Source organism: Leguminivora glycinivorella, chromosome 15 (assembly GCF_023078275.1).
Source record: "Leguminivora glycinivorella isolate SPB_JAAS2020 chromosome 15, LegGlyc_1.1, whole genome shotgun sequence".
Lineage (NCBI taxonomy): Eukaryota > Metazoa > Arthropoda > Insecta > Lepidoptera > Tortricidae > Leguminivora > Leguminivora glycinivorella.
In genome coordinates this window covers 1,586,992-1,608,635 of record NC_062985.1, presented here as the reverse complement: position 1 = coordinate 1,608,635, position 21,644 = coordinate 1,586,992, and the positions used below count along the sequence as shown (strand labels likewise).

The 21,644-nt window shown below is 36.9% G+C and overlaps 3 protein-coding genes across 5 annotated transcripts in view; 1 reads left to right on the top strand and 2 right to left on the bottom strand.

The window, feature by feature from the left end:
- The window catches only part of LOC125233771 (tropomyosin-1), a 33,167-nt gene extending 22,342 nt beyond the window's left edge, over positions 1-10,825 (bottom strand). For both annotated transcript variants that reach the window (XM_048139866.1, XM_048139865.1), the window contains exon 1: positions 10,668-10,825. In XM_048139866.1, coding sequence (XP_047995823.1) covers positions 10,668-10,810 — 143 coding nt within the window. In that variant the 5' untranslated portion in view covers positions 10,811-10,825. The remainder of the gene's footprint in view (positions 1-10,667) is intronic.
- LOC125233768 (beta-ureidopropionase-like) overlaps positions 1-21,644 on the top strand; it is a 494,359-nt gene that overhangs the window by 373,493 nt on the left and 99,222 nt on the right. The window lies entirely within an intron of this gene.
- LOC125233762 (tropomyosin-2) overlaps positions 21,275-21,644 on the bottom strand; it is a 42,753-nt gene continuing 42,383 nt past the window's right edge. For both annotated transcript variants that reach the window (XM_048139851.1, XM_048139850.1), the window contains exon 10: positions 21,275-21,521. In XM_048139851.1, coding sequence (XP_047995808.1) covers positions 21,436-21,521 — 86 coding nt within the window. In that variant the 3' untranslated portion in view covers positions 21,275-21,435. The remainder of the gene's footprint in view (positions 21,522-21,644) is intronic.

The following is a 21,644-nucleotide window of genomic DNA, read 5'->3' as shown; positions in this document are numbered from 1 at the left end:
AAGGTAGTTAAAACCAAAATAAAATTTTGCGGATAATTTGTAAACAAAAAATATATATATTATCAAAACCACATCAGATTTGTTGTTACATTATATTTTACAAAAAAATATCAAAACCACTTCAAAATTGATGATACATCATCTTTTGCGGAAAAAAAATTGAAAATATGAAAACCACTTCAAAACTGCAATTACTTTTTTTTTGCAAAATTGTATTATGCGTTTATTATGAACATTACATGATGTGTAATGTAAATTCTATGAGTATATTGGTTACAAGTTAATGACTTCTTAGTAAAGAATGTTTATTTATTGCGACATACTTATGTGGAACATTATTATTTTTCTTTAAACGTGTCATGAGTTCTTCAAAATTTTATTGAGATGCAGTGTTATTATTATAGGGGTGGTAGAAGTCAAAATTTTGTCTGAAATTAATTTTATTTCTATAGTGATCTGTGTGATAAAGGGCTTTATTGGCTAGCACATCGTATAATTTCTCTGTCATTTAGTAGTTTCGTTCCTAGGATTATAAAATGGTGTATGATGGATGTAAATCTATAATACGGATTTTTTATAATTATCTATTTGAGAAGTCGGTTCATTATATGGACAACAATTTTTTTTATTTTAGTTTTGTAGGAAGAATGTATTGAATATACATTGTATGGTTAGATTCTTTTTTTAATATACACAACAATAACTGAACATCATAGTAGCTAGTCTGCCTGGGGTAGACGTTAGGAAAATCGAGATCGGTGGATAAGCTATTTTTCATTTTAGTTATTACAGTTAGCGGTGATATTTATTATTTATGTGTTATCATTTTTACAATATATAGGGTGGTATACTGTACGATGTTGGTTGGCATCAGTGCAAATCCTCGTTTCTAAGCATAACGATTTTATCAGACAAAGATCAGAGTAGGGAGGGCCACTATTCTTTTTTGCTTACTTAATTTTATAATTTTTTGCTATCAATTTTGCATTATGAACTGTAAAAAAAAAAAAAAACAACAACAAAGACAGGAAAATTGAAAGTAGGGTAGTGTCCTTACAGTAATTGACTCTAATTAAAATGTGAACATAAAATGTAACGTTTTCTTCGTACGAACATTTTATTTTTAGTATGTGCATCAAACAATTTTCACACATTGTCAAATTGTTTGCGGTTAGTAATTATTTTATAAAATTAAATATAGATGTATAAAATGAAACCTATCATAAATAAATTGAAATTTTCTTTGCCTTCGAGTCAGGGTAGAGTGGAGTAAAATGGGATACGTAAACTTTTGAAGTTGTTGTGTAATTTTATTTCCATTTTTATTCGTTATTTTGATTACTTTTAAAAGCGTTGGCTTTCTGTTGAGATCGAGTGAAAGAGCGAATGAGGAAGTAAGAATGGTTACATTGTGTGTGTGTGTGTGAATAATTTAGAGATGATGAATGTTTATAGATGTAAGAATGTTTTGAATGGGATGAATGACTGAATGAAGTGTGTCTCGAATGATTTTTTTTTATGGAATGAGTGGATTGATATAGACAGACAGCGCTGGAAAGTGGTCAAAACTAGTTTGGTCGGAATTTGCGGGGAATAAACAGCGGGGGGGCTGAGGGAAACACATTAGCCATAAAAAGCTTATCGGTTAGGTTAAAATCCATTTGGATTCGACCCATTTCAAGGGTAGTTTTTCGTGGCTACTCACTCTACAAGGTAATAAGACCCATACTAAAACCACACACCTCATCTTGAATGGGATGTATTTGACAATCGACATATTTTAGGGCCGATATCGTCTAGTGAGAACGAGGCTCTTTTCAATATTTGTTTCCTTGTTATGTGTTCAAATATGTGAAGTTTAGTATCATCAAATCATTTCTTCATTTGATCATGATATGGTACCGAGTTGAGGTACATGCTTATGTCATTTAAGGTTTGTTTTATATAAAAAAAAAAAAACACATCCAAACAGATCTTAAGTCAGTATATTTTATTCAAGTATGAGACATGCGCCAAAACATGTGGCTGGAGTGAATAGGTAGAGAAATTGGTTTGAGTTCCGACAATGGAGATTGAAGGCTCTGGACTTATAATGAGAGCTCTAAAGGTTTCTTCGTAATTGCGTGGGAAGTTATTGTGAACTCGTTGAAATTATTACGATAATTATTCCGGTCCAACAGTGTGGATGGAATGAATATTCGCCGCGACCGGGGAACGAGCTAGCAAGAACGGGTTAATAGGACCTATCAGATTCACAACCTGGTATCCCTGGCGATGCGTGGACTCTGAGAAAAGAGTTATCATGGTTCATTGTCGAGATTCTGATGAGCTGATTTCAAAACTGAGTCGCTAGCAGTTGCATAGTATTGGAATACACACCACACAATTAGAAATGGGGGGATATTTCCGACTGATCTAGAGATATTTTTCTTTTATTCATTTTTATTGCTTCTTTTGCTAAGTGAGATTGGATTTTTTTACAAACCACTTTGTATTTTATAAAAGAAATCCAATCGGGGGCGAGTTGTAACAGAACAAGCGTCTATGACGAGGAAATGGACTCGTTATTACATATAAAACTTACGGTGAATCAACTTATCCTTGACCAACTTTTTGGTACATATTTCCTTTGGGATTTCATTGGATATTTTGACAAATAATATCTTTGAAGCTTTATCACATGTATAGTCACGTCTTCACTCATAAAATTCACTGTTATTCTATGCAAAACAGGTTGGAAAAACGTATTTATCAACAAACTACGTTCACATGGACGGAATACTGACACTGACAGTTGTCAGCTGCGTAACGTTCCGATATTATGTCTTGGTTTCATTTACGAGTCAAACAGGTAATAATCACTGATATTGATTATTATACTTCCTGAATATATCATTCAATGTAACAATTAAGAACAAATGTGATCTTTCATTGCGAAGTCACTTACTAAATTGATTTAAACAATCTTTCACAAAATAATATTTACGTAAAAATATTTACGGAACACTCCACTATTGGACTACATAGGTATCAATACCAATAGCTCTGTCTCTCTCTAAAACAGCTGCAATCTGCACGTGTTAATAGGCAAACATCCGCGTGATGATCGTGAACTTTATTACGTAGGGCGTACGGCTTAGTAAACAAAGTAGTTATGATCTTTTTCTTATCGTATCCCAAGTCCCAGGTTTGTCCCAGTTATATCCCAAGTCCCAGGTTTGTCCCAGTTATATCCCAGGTATGTCCCAGTTATATCCCAGGTTTGTCCCAGTTATATCCCAGGTTTGTCCCAGTTATATCCCAGGTATGTCCCAGTTATATCCCAGGTATGTCCCAGTTATATCCCAGGTTTGTCCCAGTTATATCCCAGGTGTGTCCCAATTATGTCTCTTATAGAGAATCTATAAAAGGGTCGGAGGGAGCCGACGCGCGTCATTCTTAAAATATCTACAAGACTAACAGTGTCTCTGGCTTTCGTGTGTTATACTGGTGAGTGAAGTTGTTCTGCTATTGTTTCTCTGTTTGTATTTACTTGGAAATATTCTAAGTGATTGTAAACTTTGAAATTGTGTCTCTGTGTGATTGTGCGGGGACAATATCGTCGTACAGTTGGACTTAGACCTATGGTGGAATTGCTTTACCGTCAGTTGTGGGGTTATTTTAGTGTTCTATTTATAGTGTAGTGTTACATTCAAATTAATGTGTATAGTGAAGTTTTCTGTGCTTTGTTTCTTGAGTGCCGTCAAGCAATACAAAGACTGGGTCGATGTATGGCTGGTGCTTGGAGATAAGTCTGTGTTTGGTATTGTAGGGAGTAATTCTTGCAAAACTAAGCTTAGATTATAGCACGTAAAGAAAACTTCACTCGTTTGTCTAGTTGATCAGTAAAATTGGATTTAGTAATTTTCTATGGGGTTATTTTGTGAAAGTTATAGCCAGATCATTGTTTGTGACAGACTGTTGTCCGGCTAAGCGCTTTATACCTTGCGGCTGTTAAACATAAGGCGTTTAGGGGTCTTTTTGTTCCAAGTGGAGGCTTGGACGCTTTTCTATACTTACAAAAGCGTATTTTCTCACCGGTCTCAAAGAGTCCAACTGTTAGATGGAAGTGAGGACTTTCACGATTGACGAAAGACATTAGGAGTAATCCTTGCTCACTGAAGTCGGCAGTATTTGAGGCTGGGGTCCTATATATATTTATATTTATTTACTCGGTGCTCTAGTCCATGCTGACGTTGGTCGCTGGGGATTTCGGTTGTGATTGATCCATATCTAAGTAAAGTTTGATCGCAGCTGGGTCTCTCATGTGGCTGGTACTGGTGTGTCCTAGAATACTGGATATATACACGGATAGGGCGATCTACTCTCTGCTACCCTAGCCCGCGGGCAAGAGCAGAGGGGGGGATAAGAACACAAGCCTATAGGTTGCCTATCTCAGCTTCGCTGGCTGAACTGTACAGCTTATGGTAGGGATACACTTGTGCATATTCTGAACATTAGATCTATGGTAAGTGATGGTCTGTGTTTCAGATATGCTAGAGTAGGGAAAACGATAGGACTAGGGTAAAGTCACACACTATTTCTATGAAAGTAGAGTTCTTTTATGATTGGTCTTGGAATATAATTGGTCAACGTGTATTGTGGAGAAATAATTTAACTACTACTATTTATATGGGTTAAATGGACTTTAAATGTGGTGTTTACTATCTTAAAATATGTGGTAAAACTGGTAATTTATAAAAACTCTTATTACTTAATTTATTTGAGTGAAATTAATAATTGTGGTAGCAATTTCTGATTTTTCGGTGTGGCTGCGGGACACTTAGTGTTGCTAACTAGTTTTTCAAGGTAAATTCTATCAAATTGGCTAGGGAAACAAACTGTCTTTGGAATAAAAGGATTTGTTTGTTATAGGGCCCAGTGGCATGCGAGCGCCGTCCACTGATGGAAAGTCTAAATCTTAGAAAAGTTTGACTTACTTATTTCTTATAAAAGTTAGCAACTGCTCGGTGTTTCGATAAAACATTAGAAAGATCGAGAAGTTATGGTCTATTAGCAGTATTGGGGAAAAGGGGGGTTTAGCTAGGGAAAAAGAAACAAAATAAAAAAGGGGTTAGTTTGTAGATAGATAGCCCTTCAGGCTTACTTGCTTAGGATGCCCGATAATGTGGTTTGATTGGGCCTAAGGATTCCAGACGGTATCGCAAGTTCTCACCCCAAACCGGAATCGAAAATAGAGCGTAGCCGATGTTTTCTAAAATATTTTTTAATATTTATTTCATGTATGTTTCACTCACTAACTTTTATTCTAAAATTTCTTCATCACGTCATTAATTTTCTCACATATAACTTTCTAGGCCTAAATCTGATAAATTACTCTTCTATAACACTATATTATTATGCTACAATAACCTTTATTCTTCTTTAAAATATAAATAAATAAAATTTTAAAAATTAGTCAAAAATACAGCTGATACTCATTAAAGGATCTAGGTTATCGCGGTTCACGTCGAAGGGTTCTACTTATTCATGCTAGACGATCACAAGGCCAAATTTACGGGGTATATTTAAAGGGGGGTTAGTTATACTAATGGTTAGTCAAGTAAGTAAGTAAATAAGAAAGTTGAGCGGACGTTTTAGTTACAAAGCCAATACCAGATGGGTGCATAATAATTAAACGCAATCAGGTTCACTTTATATTATGTTATATAAAGTGAAGCCAAAACCGTCTAATTTTAGAATTTGTTTACTATACGGGTTAATATTTTTGTAAGCATCCATAATCTTAAAAACTAGTTCAAGTAGCCCGATTCAGAATAACCATTTTGTATGAGTTTAATAATGAGATTTATTGGTTTTGATAGGACATTTTAACTGGTGAAGTCGTGCGTGATATTTGCACCAATCAAAAGTACAATCGTCAGAGTCGTGTCAAAACCAGATCAAAGCCAAATCCAATACCTAGATTAGAATCGGTTACCTACCTAGTAATTTATGTTAACGGAAGTAACCATCATGCTATAAAGTATTATTTCTATTTACCCGATTATATTCAATGAGAAGGCAAATGTGGTTTTGAATTTGATAAATAGGTAGCTGTGAAGTTACGTTTTGATACGGGCGGTTGTTATAATATGAAAAGTATAATTTATATTTTATTATTAATATTATAAATAGGAAAGTGTGTGTATCTGTTTGTTTGTCCGTCTTTCACGGCAAAATGGAGCGATGAATTGACGGGTTTTTTTTAGTGGAGATAGTTGAAGGGATGAAGAGTGACATAGGCTACTTTTTGTCTCTTTCTAACATAAATATTATTATATATGTAATCGATTATTATCTTCAATCAATAATAGTCATCTATGTCTGAAATCGTAAATTAGTTGTTTTGGAAGGAAGCTCTTACTCAAGATTCCGAATTCCTATTACGACAACGAGCTATAATTAACTTGTTTTTAAGACCTTCCAATAACCATTCTACGGATGCTATGACTACCGCGGAAATAACGTCATAGCCGTAGGATTTCAGATAATAAATTATCTCAATAGAAATGTGGATAGTTACCGTAACAATAGTTATACTCTGTACTTTTTGGTACTTCAAAATACGTAAACAAATATTTTGTTAATTTTCGGGTAGTTATCACATTTGTCGGTTAACCAATGTTTTTAATTGAAATACACTTAAGTGACTGAGCCTTTTGAGGGTAGATTTTGCTTACATGTATGTTCAGTTCAGTTTTTAAAATTAAATGGCTTCAGTCCATTGGGACTATTTCGCCAGTGTCAAGGTGATATGAGCTAATATTGGTAATTTTTGTACGGTAAGTACGACATTGTACGGTGACTTAACACTTGTAAATTGATAGCTAGATTTTACAAGAGCACGTGGACTACCGGCCGTTTACGACAAAAAAGAGGCTAAACGCATTTCGAGAACAATTCTTCATCAGCTTCTCACTACACCATTAGTTTATTGCATAATAAGCTATCAATATTACACTTTAAACAACATTAATGAGTAAAAGAAAAATAAATTATTCACGACACGAAACCACTATGATGGCGTCCCAACCGGAAGTCCAACATGTATGTAATAAATATCTAAAGGTAATACCGACTATAGTTACGGCAAGGACCATTGGTAATAAAAGTCTGAGGAGATCGCTCTTAAGCGACTAGACCGTCAATTGTTACCTTTATCTGTGAAATTATCGATCTACATGTTATCTATCTATATATTTGAATTAATGTAGGTACAACATTAATTCAAAGTATGTCAAATATGCAATAAGAAATATTGTATTGATTAGTAAAATATTGATTAAAACAATTGTCTATTGTTTTGCATTCGGACAATCCGGATTATGTTTAGAATAATATTATTACATACACATACATACATATGATCACGCCTGTATCCCATGAACTACCATGAACCAGGCAGAGCACATGAACTACTAAGTTTCAGTGCCACTCTTGGCAAAAAGGGGTTGAAAGAAATCCAAATAATAATAAAATTATTATATTTCTACATTTCTTACTTTGAGTAAACCTAATATTAAATCTACACCTAAGTCTCTGCTACACCATGCCATGAGTGTTTGATTTTTTCAGAATATACAATTAGGTGTCTAAAATATTCTCATAAAAGTTTTGGTATGTACTAACAAAAATATTGTTATACAAGTTTGTTTTGTATAAAGTAAATGAATCTCTGGCACTGAACATTGGCACGGTTATTATTTTTGTCCGTTGATCTGGGCTGCAGATAATCGTACGTATAAATTAATTATTGATTTAAGTAGCTGAAAATAGCTCAAATCAATCAATATGGCTTGCAGACTTGGAGCCGTTGCACTGCGGTTTGTAGTCTATTTTCTTTTAGCCTCTACGTTGAAAACTCAGAACTAAAATTATATTAGGTAATTGTTGCTTATAAATGTTTGTATGCTATCACATTAGTTGGATAAAGTTTATCGCATCGGTGCGTCCCTATTGCGCTTACAAATAGTGCGAAAAGGACGGTCTGACATTATATCGTTTATCACGCGACCGTCCTTGCCAAGTTACCAAGCTCCAAAAAGTCGAAATAACGCAGGGAAATTGAGAGTGGGAACTGTTTTCTCCTCGGTAAATACTGTGTGACAGCATGAAGCATATAGGTACATTAAATCTAGATATTTTACAAGCTTAAATATACATATAAAGTATATAAAAAATACATATATTACTGCGAAATGTTGTATGTTGGTGTGAGGTGTGAGTGATTCCTCATTATTTCTATTGGTTTGTGACATCGCGAATATTTTGACATATCCCCGTCATATCAAACGGAATATGAAACAATTTCACACTTATTCCACAGCTTATTCTTAAAATTGAAATGCCTTGACGTCATTCCAACCTATTATTATAGTTCATTCTGTTTTGACTTTAATGTGATATTAATGTTCTCCAGTTTTTCAGATCCCAAAACTATGTAAACTACCGGATTCGCCCTCGCTCATTCCATCTGGCAGAAGCCCAATGTGTGGGCAGACCCGATCTATCGTTAAAACCCACGTCGAGTCTAATACCATTGTCTGTGTAATGTGACGAAAACCTATTTCAAATAGTACCCCAGCTAACACAACAGCTGTACGGCCCAGAAAAACTTATTCAACTGTTTAGCTTATTCTAACGATGTAGAGACGATATCCAAAACGGGTTTACAATAAATATTTGAGCCGCTATGTGTCGAACTAATGGTCTACCTTGACTACCTTACTGATTACGCGGGTACTCATTTATAATTTAACTAGTTTTTGTTCGCGGCTTCGCTCGCGTTAGAAAAAGACAAAAAGTAGCCTATGCCCCTCTCCATCCCTTCAACTATCTCAACTTAAAAAATCACGACAATTAGTCGCTCCGTTTTGGCGTGAAAGACGGACAAACAAACAGACACACACACTTTCCCATTTATAATATTAGTATGGATGTATCTAATTAGGAATTAATGTTTGTGGTAAAGACACCAGTTATTTTTTATTTGTATCCGTCTGTATTTTTTTTATAATGTTTAATTTTTTTTAGATGTACTTTGACATTACATCTCTAACATCTTCATCGAGTAGTCGAGTACATACCCCAATATATTGAGATATGTCCTAGATAAACATCTCTTATTAATCATAGTAAGTTTGTACCTTCTTTAGTTGAATTCATACCATTTATTGTAATTGTTAACATATAAAGTGCCCCTGTGGCCTACTTGCTGAATAAATGTTTTTTTTTCTAGTGTTTCTAAATTGCCCAACTTATACCTACCTAGCAAAAAAATATTGAGATTTGGGGTTTTATCAGCACAACGAATATCTGACTGTTTACTTTATTCCGGTAGCTCTTTTCATTATATTACGAATTATTTTTTTTTTTTTTTACATTTATTTAACCTGGGAGTTTTAGCAATTTGCTAAGCCACCCCCGTAAATTATTTTATTACAGCTACATATTTACAAGTCGAGAATATGCCCTTGACTCTTTAACTTCAGCTAATTAGTTACCTATTGCGAGTAAACTTGCACTAAATTAAAGGCAAAGTTAAAAATCATAATAATATAAATTCGACGATAACTAATTTAATGACTGTCATTCAGACAGGCCGGTCTTTAAAGCCATGATTTCACCTAGGGAATTGTACTCACTGAAAAAGAGTTTTTCTTAGAATCAAATGGCACTTTATCATATCCAAATATAAGACATCTATCGAAAATTGAATTAAAGCTTTGGTATGTCAATGTCTTCTCGAACAAATGCTATTTAAACATCTATGCATAATTGTTTAGTCTTACATATTATGTTTCCACTACCTTCAATAATATCTATAAGGAATTCCAGTATTTTTTTTATTTTGCTGAAATCTAAACCATTTGTATCAAAGTATCTCCGGCCCAAATATTTGAGAAGCGGCGTCAGCCCGCGTTTGATCGCGTGCCAACATTCCCCGCTGTCACTTACAGCTGTTAACCACCATATCGCTGCTCATCCACCTGATACTCTCCGCTAAAAAGGTCGTGCCGATGCACTAACCCTAGTTATGCTAAAGTTGGGTCATATCGTTTACAAGCGTGTTTCACAGTGTGAATGTGTGCGGATTCGTGTGAAATTGTGTTAACTCTGTGTGAGCCGAGCGTATAAATAAATCAGAAAAAGGAAACATTTAAAGCTCCAGTGACATTCCAGAGCGCCCTAATTACTTGATATATGGGCCATGTCTAATTCTAAATAAAAATTGAGGCGAGTTTCCTAAATAAACGTCCGCGCGCATGCCGCAAATAGGTCGCGGCGAAGGCGGGCGTGGGCGGGACGAGTATTTTCAGCGAGGACGCGCCGCCGCTGAAACCCGAGTCACAGCGGCGCGGGCGCACCATAAGAAGCATCGCGTTCACTTTCACACCGTGACGTCACTTCAAAGTATTAAAACCCAAAAAAGAACACAATCCAGAGTTAGGATACTCCACACTGCACAGGCACAAAATCCACTTCCCGATCACGACGTGGCTGGCTGCGGGGCCGGATTAAGGCGAGTACCTCGGTCCTGATAAGCAGGGTCGCGGAGGATGCCTCGGGACCAGCGGCAGGCCGCCTGATTCCGGCCCCGGTGGAGTACCCGCGCTCTCACTCACCTCACGAGCGGGCTGTTCACACGGCGGAGCGACACGCACTGCGCGAGCGCGGCCCGCCGAGCGCCCGCCCTGCTATTTTCGGTGCCAAAAATCCAGGATTCCGATAGCGAGACTCCGCCGCCCGTCACGCTCTCGCGCGCCATTTCTGCTATAAAACTATTCCGATTCAAAGGGTATAACGATGATGCATCGCTCGGGTCGATGGATCGATGCACTGCTCGCAGTCAATGCCGGCTATATCCGTCTGTGATTTGTCAACCGTCTTGCTCGCACTCTTGCAGATTTCCTTCATTTTACTGAACATTTTGCTTTATCTCCTGGGCTATATTTAGCCGGTATCGAACGCCATAGGATCATGCTTTCATCGCGGTAACATAATCTATGACGGCGGCTGTAAATAAAGATTGTTTTTATTCGTGGCGTTAAACTTAAGAGCTCGTTCGGCTTTCACAGAGGCGCTCCTTGTTTATCATAGTCCTTATAGCTGGTTAAAACGATCTGAAAGTTAAACAAACACACGAGCCGGTAGGTAAATTATACACGCATTGTAATAAATCTTCTATCTACTTATTAGATAGGTACGACTAGGTGAACGAATAAATGTTAAAAAGTACCTAATAGGCTACTTGCATCCTATTCAAATCAGCTTCTTTTTAAGAACTGTCAAAACGAATTTGAACGACTTGCTAAAATGGAATTTACACGTATATGAAATCGAATTGAGTGACGTCACGGTCAACTCAGTTACTTTATATATTTCTACCTGACTTATTGAACAGAAATTGGTTTAAATAACTTCTGTCCATGTTTTTCTAATAATTATCTGATGCTTTATTTCGTGCATGGTATAAAATATTTTATTTTAACTACAGTCAAGTTGCCTATTCCTGTTGTAATATTACCGAATCAATATTAACATGGATGTAGGTACAGTGAGCTATTTGAGAATATTTATATAAAACTATTTCTTTCATCTGATCACGACGATAAAAAAAATCCCCAGGACCCGAAGAATGGCTACAGAATATCATTTCTAATTTTGCCACGATTCACTACTGAAGCTCGCCTTACTTGCCAATAAATACATTAAAATTCTAAAGAAAGTACCTAACTTTGTATGTCATCTTTTAGCGCATGCATTTTTAAATAGGCTTCTTTTGCCAGAGTATATAATTGACACTAATTTTTCTAAACGTTCGAGAACAGAGTAGAGAAGAACACTAAATCGGAACACACTCTAGCCAAGCATGCAATCATTGAGTTATCACTACTTATATACTCGTATCGCTTTACTTACCGTATTGGTACGACAAAGCCGACGTACCGTTCGCCGCGGAGCGTAAACGATTGTATATTTGGCTAGAGGCTTTGATACGCCCTTTGAGACGCTGGGCAGTCTGCGACTAGCAGCGTTTTGGCACGAGGAGATTGGGACGTTCGACTAAATAGGCTAGACCTAAGACTCATTTGTTGATGTTGCATACATCTACATCCATCCGTACAGATATCATCCTCCTTGCGTTATCTCGGCATTTGCCACGGCTCATGGGAACCTGGGGTCCACTTTGACAACTAGTCCCAAGATTTGGCGTAGGCATCAGTTTTACGAAAGCGACTGCCATCTGACCTTCCAACCTGAAGGGTAACTAGGCCTTATTCGAATTAGTCCGGTTTCCTCACGATGTTTTTTTTCACCGAAAAGCGACTGGCAAATGTCAAATGACATTTCGTACATAAATTCCGAAAAACTCATTGGTGCGAGCCGGGGTTCGAACCCGCGACCTCCGGATCGAAAGTCGCACCCTCTTCCCGCTAGGCCACCAGCGCTTCCGTACGGATATATTATAACCTAAATTGTCCTAAATTCATGTAAGAGGTAATATCAGCTACTAAAGTGATTGACTGTCAGTTCACTTTTGAAACGTTCCATATTTGTCTGTTTCAAACATTTCGACTCGATGTCGCTCGTTTCTATGGAACAGGCATTTTTTTTTTCATTGTATATTTTTTCTTCTGAACAGAACATATTATAGAGAACTTATATGTATGAACTTATATGTATATGTTACTTGTTCTCCATGTCTATAAATACTAAGAAGACCGTAATCTTAGCGCAGGGTTACACTTTCCAGCCGTCCATCTTGCTGGAGGGTGAGCCCTTAGAAGTCGTTGATAAGTTCTGTTATCTTGGATCGTCTGTGTCGAGCAACCTATCCCTAGATGGAGAGGTCAACGTTCGCATCGGCAAGGCGGCTACAACGTTCGGCAGGCTGCGTACAAGAGTGTGGAATAACAAATACCTTACCATTAGGACCAAAATGGCTGTATATCAGACTTGTGTCTTAAGCACACTCTTGTACGGCGCCGAAACCTGGACGTCTTACGCTAAACATGAACGAAGACTCAACGTGTATCACATGCGCTGCCTTCGAAGTATTCTTAACATCACATGGAAGGACAAGGTTACCAACCAGAGAGTGCTGGAGATCGCACAGCTGCATAGCATCACCGCACTACTCAAACAGAGACGTTTGAGGTGGCTAGGGCACGTGCACCGCATGAGCAGCACTCGTTTGCCCAGGCAGACTATGCTAAGCCAAGTCGCGTTCGAGAAACGTAGCGTAGGTCGACCCATACTACGATTTAAGGATTGCATAAAGCGTGACTTGGTTGCGTTCGGCATCGACTGTAACACGTGGGACGAACTTGCATCGAACCGCAATGAGTGGAGAAGTATCGTCGCAAAAGGTAGAGAAACCCACGATAACACCTGGTTTCAAGACTTAGTGCGTTTTCACATTATCCGATCCGATATCGGATGTCGGACCGATATCCCATACATTACAGGCGCCATCTTGGATTTTTTCCATTGAAATCCTTCCGACACCCGATATCGGATCGGATAATGTGAAAACGGTCTTAGCCGTAAAGCGTTCAAAAAGACACAGTCGCGATACTCTCGCCTCGGCGGTGGGGCCTCAATTTACGTGTACGAAATGCGGACGGGCATGTCGCTCCCGGATAGGTCTATATAGTCACGCGAGGCGTTGTCTCTCGCATTCAGACGCTGCTTAAATCATCTGTCAAGATGTAAGAGGCCTTATGATGATATGTATGTAGATAAACTATTATTTTACAATTGCCGTCAGGAAAAAAGCGAAAACACTTCATAATTAAATTATTCGTTCAGGCTGCTTCAGGGCATTCAGCTGGTCAGTGTGACCCTCTGCGTAGGCAAAGCTCCGCGACAATCGCGACATATGCTACGGCGGCGTAGACCGTAGCATGATCGTGTAGACCGTAGAGTAACAACTTGCTACGCGCTGACATACCTCGAGAGCACTATTCTCTTATATTATTAATTACTGTCTAATTAAACGAAAAAAAATAGTACCATATTTTATTACGACTTAAAAACCCGCAAAAAAATAATTTAAAGTTTACTTTTACGTGATCAGGCAAAAACAACATCAGCCATGTTAATCTATAGAATATCTATGACATGACGTAAGTCGATTTAGAAAAAATATTTGCCACTGTCACAGCCGAGCAACGACTACTTATGAATTTTAATACAATACCTAGAGGTTGCTTCTATGGAGATTAGATTAGTACCTCTAATTTCCATAGTTGATTTGAATTATGTGACGTCACTCCAATGGCCAACACCGTTTTCGGAGTTCATAATTTAAAAAAACATACACACATCTTTAATTAAAAATACGCAGTCATCACGCACTTTTAATCCCCGCAAGCTATAAATATTGATTTCTTAAGTCAAACAATACAGAAAACAATAACTTGATGTGCTAAATTCGATACGAGTCTAGTAGCCTATTGATCTTTATCAAAATGGATTGATATTGATAGCTATGTGTAAATTGTATGTCTAAGGGCAAGTTGCATCAACCACATTTGACAGACACATCATCGTCACGCAGCAGACGTCTATGGAACTTCCCATAAAATAAAATTTAACGAACGCTTTAACGGAGACAGACGGTTTGGTGCAACCGGCCCTTAATACTTCGAACAAAATTTATTACATTGATTTAAAAATCGAAATGACACTGGCAAATCATTAGGAAGCCAATAAAAAAAAAGAAATTGTTATTGTATTGGTTTGATACGACCAGAAGATTACTCACGCAGATTCTTTATTTATATTTATTATAAATGGGCTTCCTCAGGGTCACAGACTAGCCGAGGCGAAGACGTGGCCTACGATGGAGCGAGCTTGTCTGATTGTTATTAAGGCACCGACACGGCCGTTATACATTAGTTATGGTTTTGATACTACCTTATAATATGAAAACCATAACTAATAACGTATAATTCTTTGTGTGTGTAAGTGCGTTTTCACATTATCCGATCCGATATCGGATGTCGGACCGATATCCCATACATTACAGGCGCCAGAGAGAGATATGTAGAGAGGATGGATGAGAGGAGATTAACGAAGAAAGTATATGAAAAAGGAGTGGAAGGGTCAGTTGGTAGTGGAAGACCTAGGCGAACTTTTCTTGATCAAATCGGGGAAATATTGCAAAGAGGCCAGGTCAGAAGTACTCGAAACCGACGAGCGTGTATGAGAAATGTTATGAAAGTGTGTGAAGCGAAAGTGGTTTGTCAGGATCGTAGTAAATGGAAATCCGTGATCTCTGCCTACCCCTCTGGGAAACAGGCGTGATTGTATGTATGTATGTATGTATGTATGTATGTATGTACAGGCGCCATCTTGGATTTTTTCTATTGAACTCCGTCCGACATCGGATCGGATAATGTGAAAACGAACTAACTCTTTATACCTATATTTATGAAAGTTTTATCAAATTGCGGTGAAATGAGCTAAGTAGGTATTGTTTCGTATTTATATGTCCTATCCTAGCTATCGGTTAAAAGGTTACATTATAAATAGAATCGACCTCCAGACAGACTCCAGTTTAATAAAAAAATACATATTATATATTGATTTAGACTAACACGATTTGCACTCATAATTTCGCCAGTCTACCCGTGACCACGAACATAATGTGATGTTCGAAACGTCGGGCCTAATATAAATGTAAGTGTCGCGATTAAGTCCCGTTTTGTTCTAAAATTAAAATACATATTTTTAACCCCCGACGCAAAAACGGAGGGGTGTTATAAGTTTGACGTGTCTGTCTGCCTGTCTGTCTGTCTGTGTGTGTGTCTGTCTGTGGCACCGTAGCTCCCGAACGGCTGAACCGATTTAGATTTAGTTTTTTTTGTCTGAAAGCTGAGTTAGTCGGGAGTGTTCTTAGCCATGTTTCGTGAAAATCGGTCTACTATGTCGCGGTCGGGGGCTTATTCAAAATTTTAATTTTGTGGTTAGGTTATTTGTTAGTATATTCATCATCATCATATCAGCTGTAAGACGTCCATTGCTGGACATAGGCCTCCCCCAAATGTTGCCACAATGACCTGTCTTGGGTACAGTCAAGTGCAAAAATACGTATCGATTTTATCCGCTCAAAAATATGTACCGAGACATTATTCCGCCGACATAAAGTGCTATGGGACATATTTTTGATAAGTTGTACGCACCCATATTTTTACACTTGACTGTACGTACGCACAAACGCTCAGGAAACAAAACGCTCGTAGATATCTATCTCTATCGCTCTTGCGTATATGTAGACTACCTTTCGCGGCGTTTCGTTTTCGTTTCGCGTCGTAGAAATGACATTCGGCTACGGGGCCTGCACCGCCCGCAACCAGCGGACTCCCGCGACCTTCACCAGGTCATCAGTCCAACTTGTATTTATATTAGGTAAATGAAACAAAATAATAGTAAAAAGTATATTTTATTGGAATGAAAAGTTACAGCATGTAAGTTTGGAACGGGAAGCTACATTACAAACTAAGCAGTCATTGAGTTGTATGGAACCAACTTAAGCTTAATCTTGAAAATATTACAAAATCTACTTATATTAGGTAAAATTAACCCTTTGAACGCCAACTAAGTTTGACGCGCGCTACATTTCCTCAATCTTAGTGTGTTGTTACAACAAAGTAGGTGTGACATTGAAAGGGTTAAATAAGTCAGGCAAATATGACATTCACACATTAAAATAGGATTTAATTCATTAAACTTTCGTGAAACATATTCAAATAATTAATGAATCTACGGTTGTAGATACTCACGTTATTATATCGCTATTGCTGCGACATGTTTCGGGCCAATTTGTCCACAGAGTTTAGCCGCCGCGTGAACTCCTATTATGCCTGAAGAGGGGCCTCCAAATTGGCCCGAAACATGTCGCAGTAATAGCGATATAATAACGTGAGAACAGCAGTAGATTCATTAATGAATTAATTCATGCCCAACATCTTTACCGGAGATAGGACAAAATAAAGTACCTACTTAAATAGGAGAAACTGAGGCATGTTCATTTTGGCGCACCGTAGGCACGTTATGCATTTTATCTGTGCATTAACTGTTTTTTAAATTATATTACTTTTGAGTATTTTTGCTTCAACTTTGTTCAATTAATTCAATTAAATTTCTCTTTTAATAAGATTTCTAGAACAATATTATTCCCAAAACGAGAAAAATAAGTATGTATATTATTGCTTATTTCTTTGTAAGCAAATTGTGGCATTCTATAAATAAAGGTCCTATAGAATAAAAAGTCTTTCTTATGGACAATAACATTTTTTCTCGAATACTATTTTGACGGTAAATCTTATTTTCTAGATTTGGGAATGGTGTAGGTATTTAACACATTCACTACCAGGCAAAAACTACGTCAGAAACCGATCGCAATTTATAACAACCCGCTTTTATGGCGAGAACCCGCCCAGCGAGTTGTCCGGCATCTGAGCAAAGTTCACGAGTACCCACCAGGCGGGTTTCTGGTTGCTAAAGTGTTAAGACAGTGTGGTGTGCGCTACTCAGTCTAACATCAGTATAAAAAACTCACTAATTCATTTCGCGAATATAATCCAAAGGATACACATACATACTGTGATAGCAAACATCATCATGTTATTTCATAAGATTATTTTTACCTATTCATAACTCTCATAAGTAGGTAAATGCATTTCAATAAAATTACTCGTTAAAAAAACATGAAAATCGCAACTTACGAAAACTACATTCATTCGTATTTTCAAAAGTACAAAATGAAAATTACAAACCTAGTGTAACTTTATTTAAGTTTTATCTCATTGTTTCTTATTACTATTGAACATACGAGTATTTAAAATACATTAAAATGTATAATTACATCGGCAGTGATCTACTAATAAAAAGCGCACTTTGGCGAAAATAAATGTTCAGGACTTTAATTTCAATTCGAATTTTCAGATTTTACAAACGAAAAATATGAAAAATGCTTCGATCAACTCATTTATTTCCATTTCATCATCTTCCTTCTAAATAACAATTTTGTACAGGTATCAAAAATTACAATTTTAAAATTTGATGAATTTTTATTTAACATGAACTAATGGGCTGGATGTGAATAACAATAATATTTCAATATTAAGGTGAACACTAACATCCATATAAGTATTAGGCATTTTAAAATTGCTCACCGTCAAAGCCACTCTAACTAGTCACATATATAACTCACCAATTCTTTTTTTCATGTGCACATCGCAAAATATAAAGAAGTAGAAAGCAAATTGAGCCCGCAATGCGCGCTTATTAATAGGATTAATTACTAATTCTCACTACAGAGGGCGCTCATCGATTTGATCGACTTTAGGGACTATTACTTTTGTCTCTGTCTGACCTGCGAATCTCAACCGCTTTACCGTTGTAATTACGTTACATTAAACTACAGACATTATATTTTCATTAAAGTAGCTCTTTAGGTCTTTTTTAAGTTTGTAACGAATTTATTAAAATCACTCTCCTTCTAATCATATAATAAATTTATTAAAGTTGTCTGGCAACACAACAATGGCCCGACGGCCCGTTGCCGAAAATTGCATGTGATTTGCTATACCTACACCGCAGAATTTGATCGAACAGTTATATTCGTTGCTCCTACTTACTATAGAAAATCGCATGCCAAATTGCGAAGTCACTAGAAGCCCTAAGCGGCAAAACCATAGAGCCCTCTGTATGAGCGTTTAGTTTTTAATCATTTTCCCGCCATTCCGCGCAAGATGGCGTCTCGTTTATTTCTTCAGTAGCCGGACAGGTCAGCAAACGTCTGGTCCACCTCCTCAGCGATCGCCTTGTACTTACTGCGTTCTTCTAGCACCTCGTCTGTAAGGGTTAGTGGTTAGTAAATATAAAGGAAGCAACAGGTTATGCTAGGTTAGGGTCTGGTTGCATTAGTGCGTTGCGTCTTGTCGCAATGTTCAGAGCAACGCACCATTGGCGCCCTTCTCTAATATGAGTATTGACCGTCCCATGATTTTAGTACTTTAAAATTACAGCAGAAGTGACTGAGAGCAGATGTAGGAGCGGAAATGAGCACATTATAGATTTTATAGAAAACTTAAAGGGTACTTGTGAGTGCCATTAAGTATTCGCGACTCATGGATTTAAAATGCTCCATCTTATTGAACACTAGCTAAGGCTTCCACAGCTACTTCTGCCGAACATAATAACTAGTAGTATAGTCGTTAAGTATAGTTATTAAGACTAAGAATACCTAGTCGCCAAGTTGGTAACTCAAGGCATCCGATTCACGTTCAACAATTTGTTATTCCTTCGAAATGGTTTAGATACGACCTTCACAATCTCATTGTTTATTGGCGCGCATCTCACGAATGATTTTGACTTTTGACTCGATTTTGCAACGATCTTCGGTCGTATCAAAACTATTGAAGCGCTAACAAATTGCTATAAATAATAAATGGGCTCAGGTGCTCAGCGATTAATTGGTGAAATCTTAGGTGTCTTCGTCACGAGTATCAAGACCATACAATACTGATGTTGACTGAACATTAAATTAAATTTTTTAATTAAAAATAAAATTGTAGGTAACTGTATCTAGTAATCTGATATAGGTACCTATGTATTAGAATACCTACAGATAGATTCAGACCTATGTATGATGATCATCACGCTTTTTTCGTCTGTCGCTGTAGCCATTTAAGAGTAGGAGCGACGCAAGCAATACAAGATTGAGAATAAAAGCTTAGCAAGTATAGGTATCCCTGCCTAACCTATATTTTGTATGAATGTAAAAATGTGTGTGTGTGCGTGAGTAAATTTATAATCTATTCAGATTCCGATTGCGCAAAAATATGGTTTTCCCCTCACTAGCTCGGAAACACGTGTTTTGTCCTTTAATACCAGCGGGTAAAAACGCATCCAAGTGGGCAAAGTAATTTGACCTTGAACAAAGTAAAATTTACTGCTCTAAAGTTGATAAAAGTAGGTGAATCTAGTATTCAAGATGATTTACCACCTGTGGAACTACTGGAAGCAGTGATAAACGCATTTTTTGCGTTGTAGTTTCCTCGCTATATAGTGAGGGGAAAAGTTTTGTGTTACACTCGAGTGCAATGTATTTTACTTCTCGTGTGTTAAAAAACAACTTTGCCCCCTTGTATAACAAATAACTATTTCATTTTATACAAAACTTCATTCACATTCTATCCATTTTATTGTCCTTATTTAGAAGTTTAGAACTATGCATGACAATAATGCGTGCGACTAGGTACTTTACTACTAAGCAAATTATAAAATACAAAATAGGCTACTTACCATTTTAAGCCATCTATTTATTAACAAGCGAAGCGTGATGAAACTAGCTACTTAAAACGTAAAATCCATACTAATATTACAAATGGGAAAGTGTGTGTGTCTGTTTGTTTGTCCGTCTTTCACGGCAAAACGGAGCGACGAATTGACGTGTTTTTTTTAAGTGGAGATAGTTAAAGGTATGGAGAGTGACATAGGCTACTTTTTGTCTCTTTCTAACGCGTGCGAAACCGCGGGCAATACCTAGTATATAAATAAATAAATAACTTAAGAAGTCATTTATTTTATTCAAATAAATGGTAACACTGTTAAGAAAATAAGACTTCACTTCTGTAACATGATATAATTAATTACTTATAACAAAAATGGAATGTGCCAACAGGTAGGTGATAAATGTCTTGTTTTTTTAGATTTTAGCAGCTTTTATTAGATACCTACTTAATAAATTATATTTCTCTTCTGGGATCTATGATGAACAATCTATAATATAGTGATTCGTCTTCTAGTATTACCGATATCTGTTTGACATGGCATCGAAAGTAACACATTCACTGGCCCGCTCTAAATTGTAAACGTTACAGCATTGCACTGTAGTAATAAGACTTGTCGTTACCATCGGTCGTTACCGTTACCCATCTTTGAGGTCACTGGCCAGTGAACGTGTCAACTCACAAATGCATAACTTCAAAATCTTTTAATCTGTGACTCTGTGACTGATTTTGTGGCATATACATATAGACGTCAACCGTATCAACATAGATATTTATACTGTACTTTCTTTTAATTCATAGATAGATTGCTCATGTCATGTCACAAAATCAAACCAGTAGGGTAGGGCCACAAATTGTTCATATTTTATTTAATTCATCATATTTAAAGTAGGTAGCTATGTGAATAAGTAAAACAACCCATCTAATTAATAAATTATTTATTAAATTAAACGAAAATAAATACCGCCATAAACCTATGGTTTGTAATACTTTAAATCAGGAGTATAAAATATAAATTAAGATACGTTTATACAGATAATGTGAATCGCGGGCAGGTGGTGTTGCCAGGGTGGCCAGGGCTCGGTTATTCCTTGAGGATGAGCTCCACGAACGCGGTGTCCAGGTCGTCTCCGATGTCCTTGTACTTCTCCTTTTCGGCGACGAGCTCGTCTGTATATTTTAAGAGATTTTAGTCATAAATTAGGAGACACAGAAGTGTTTATTTTCTCTCTTTTATGCCCTTTTTCTCATTAACCAATAAGGACCTTACATACATTACTTTGATGGTGTATA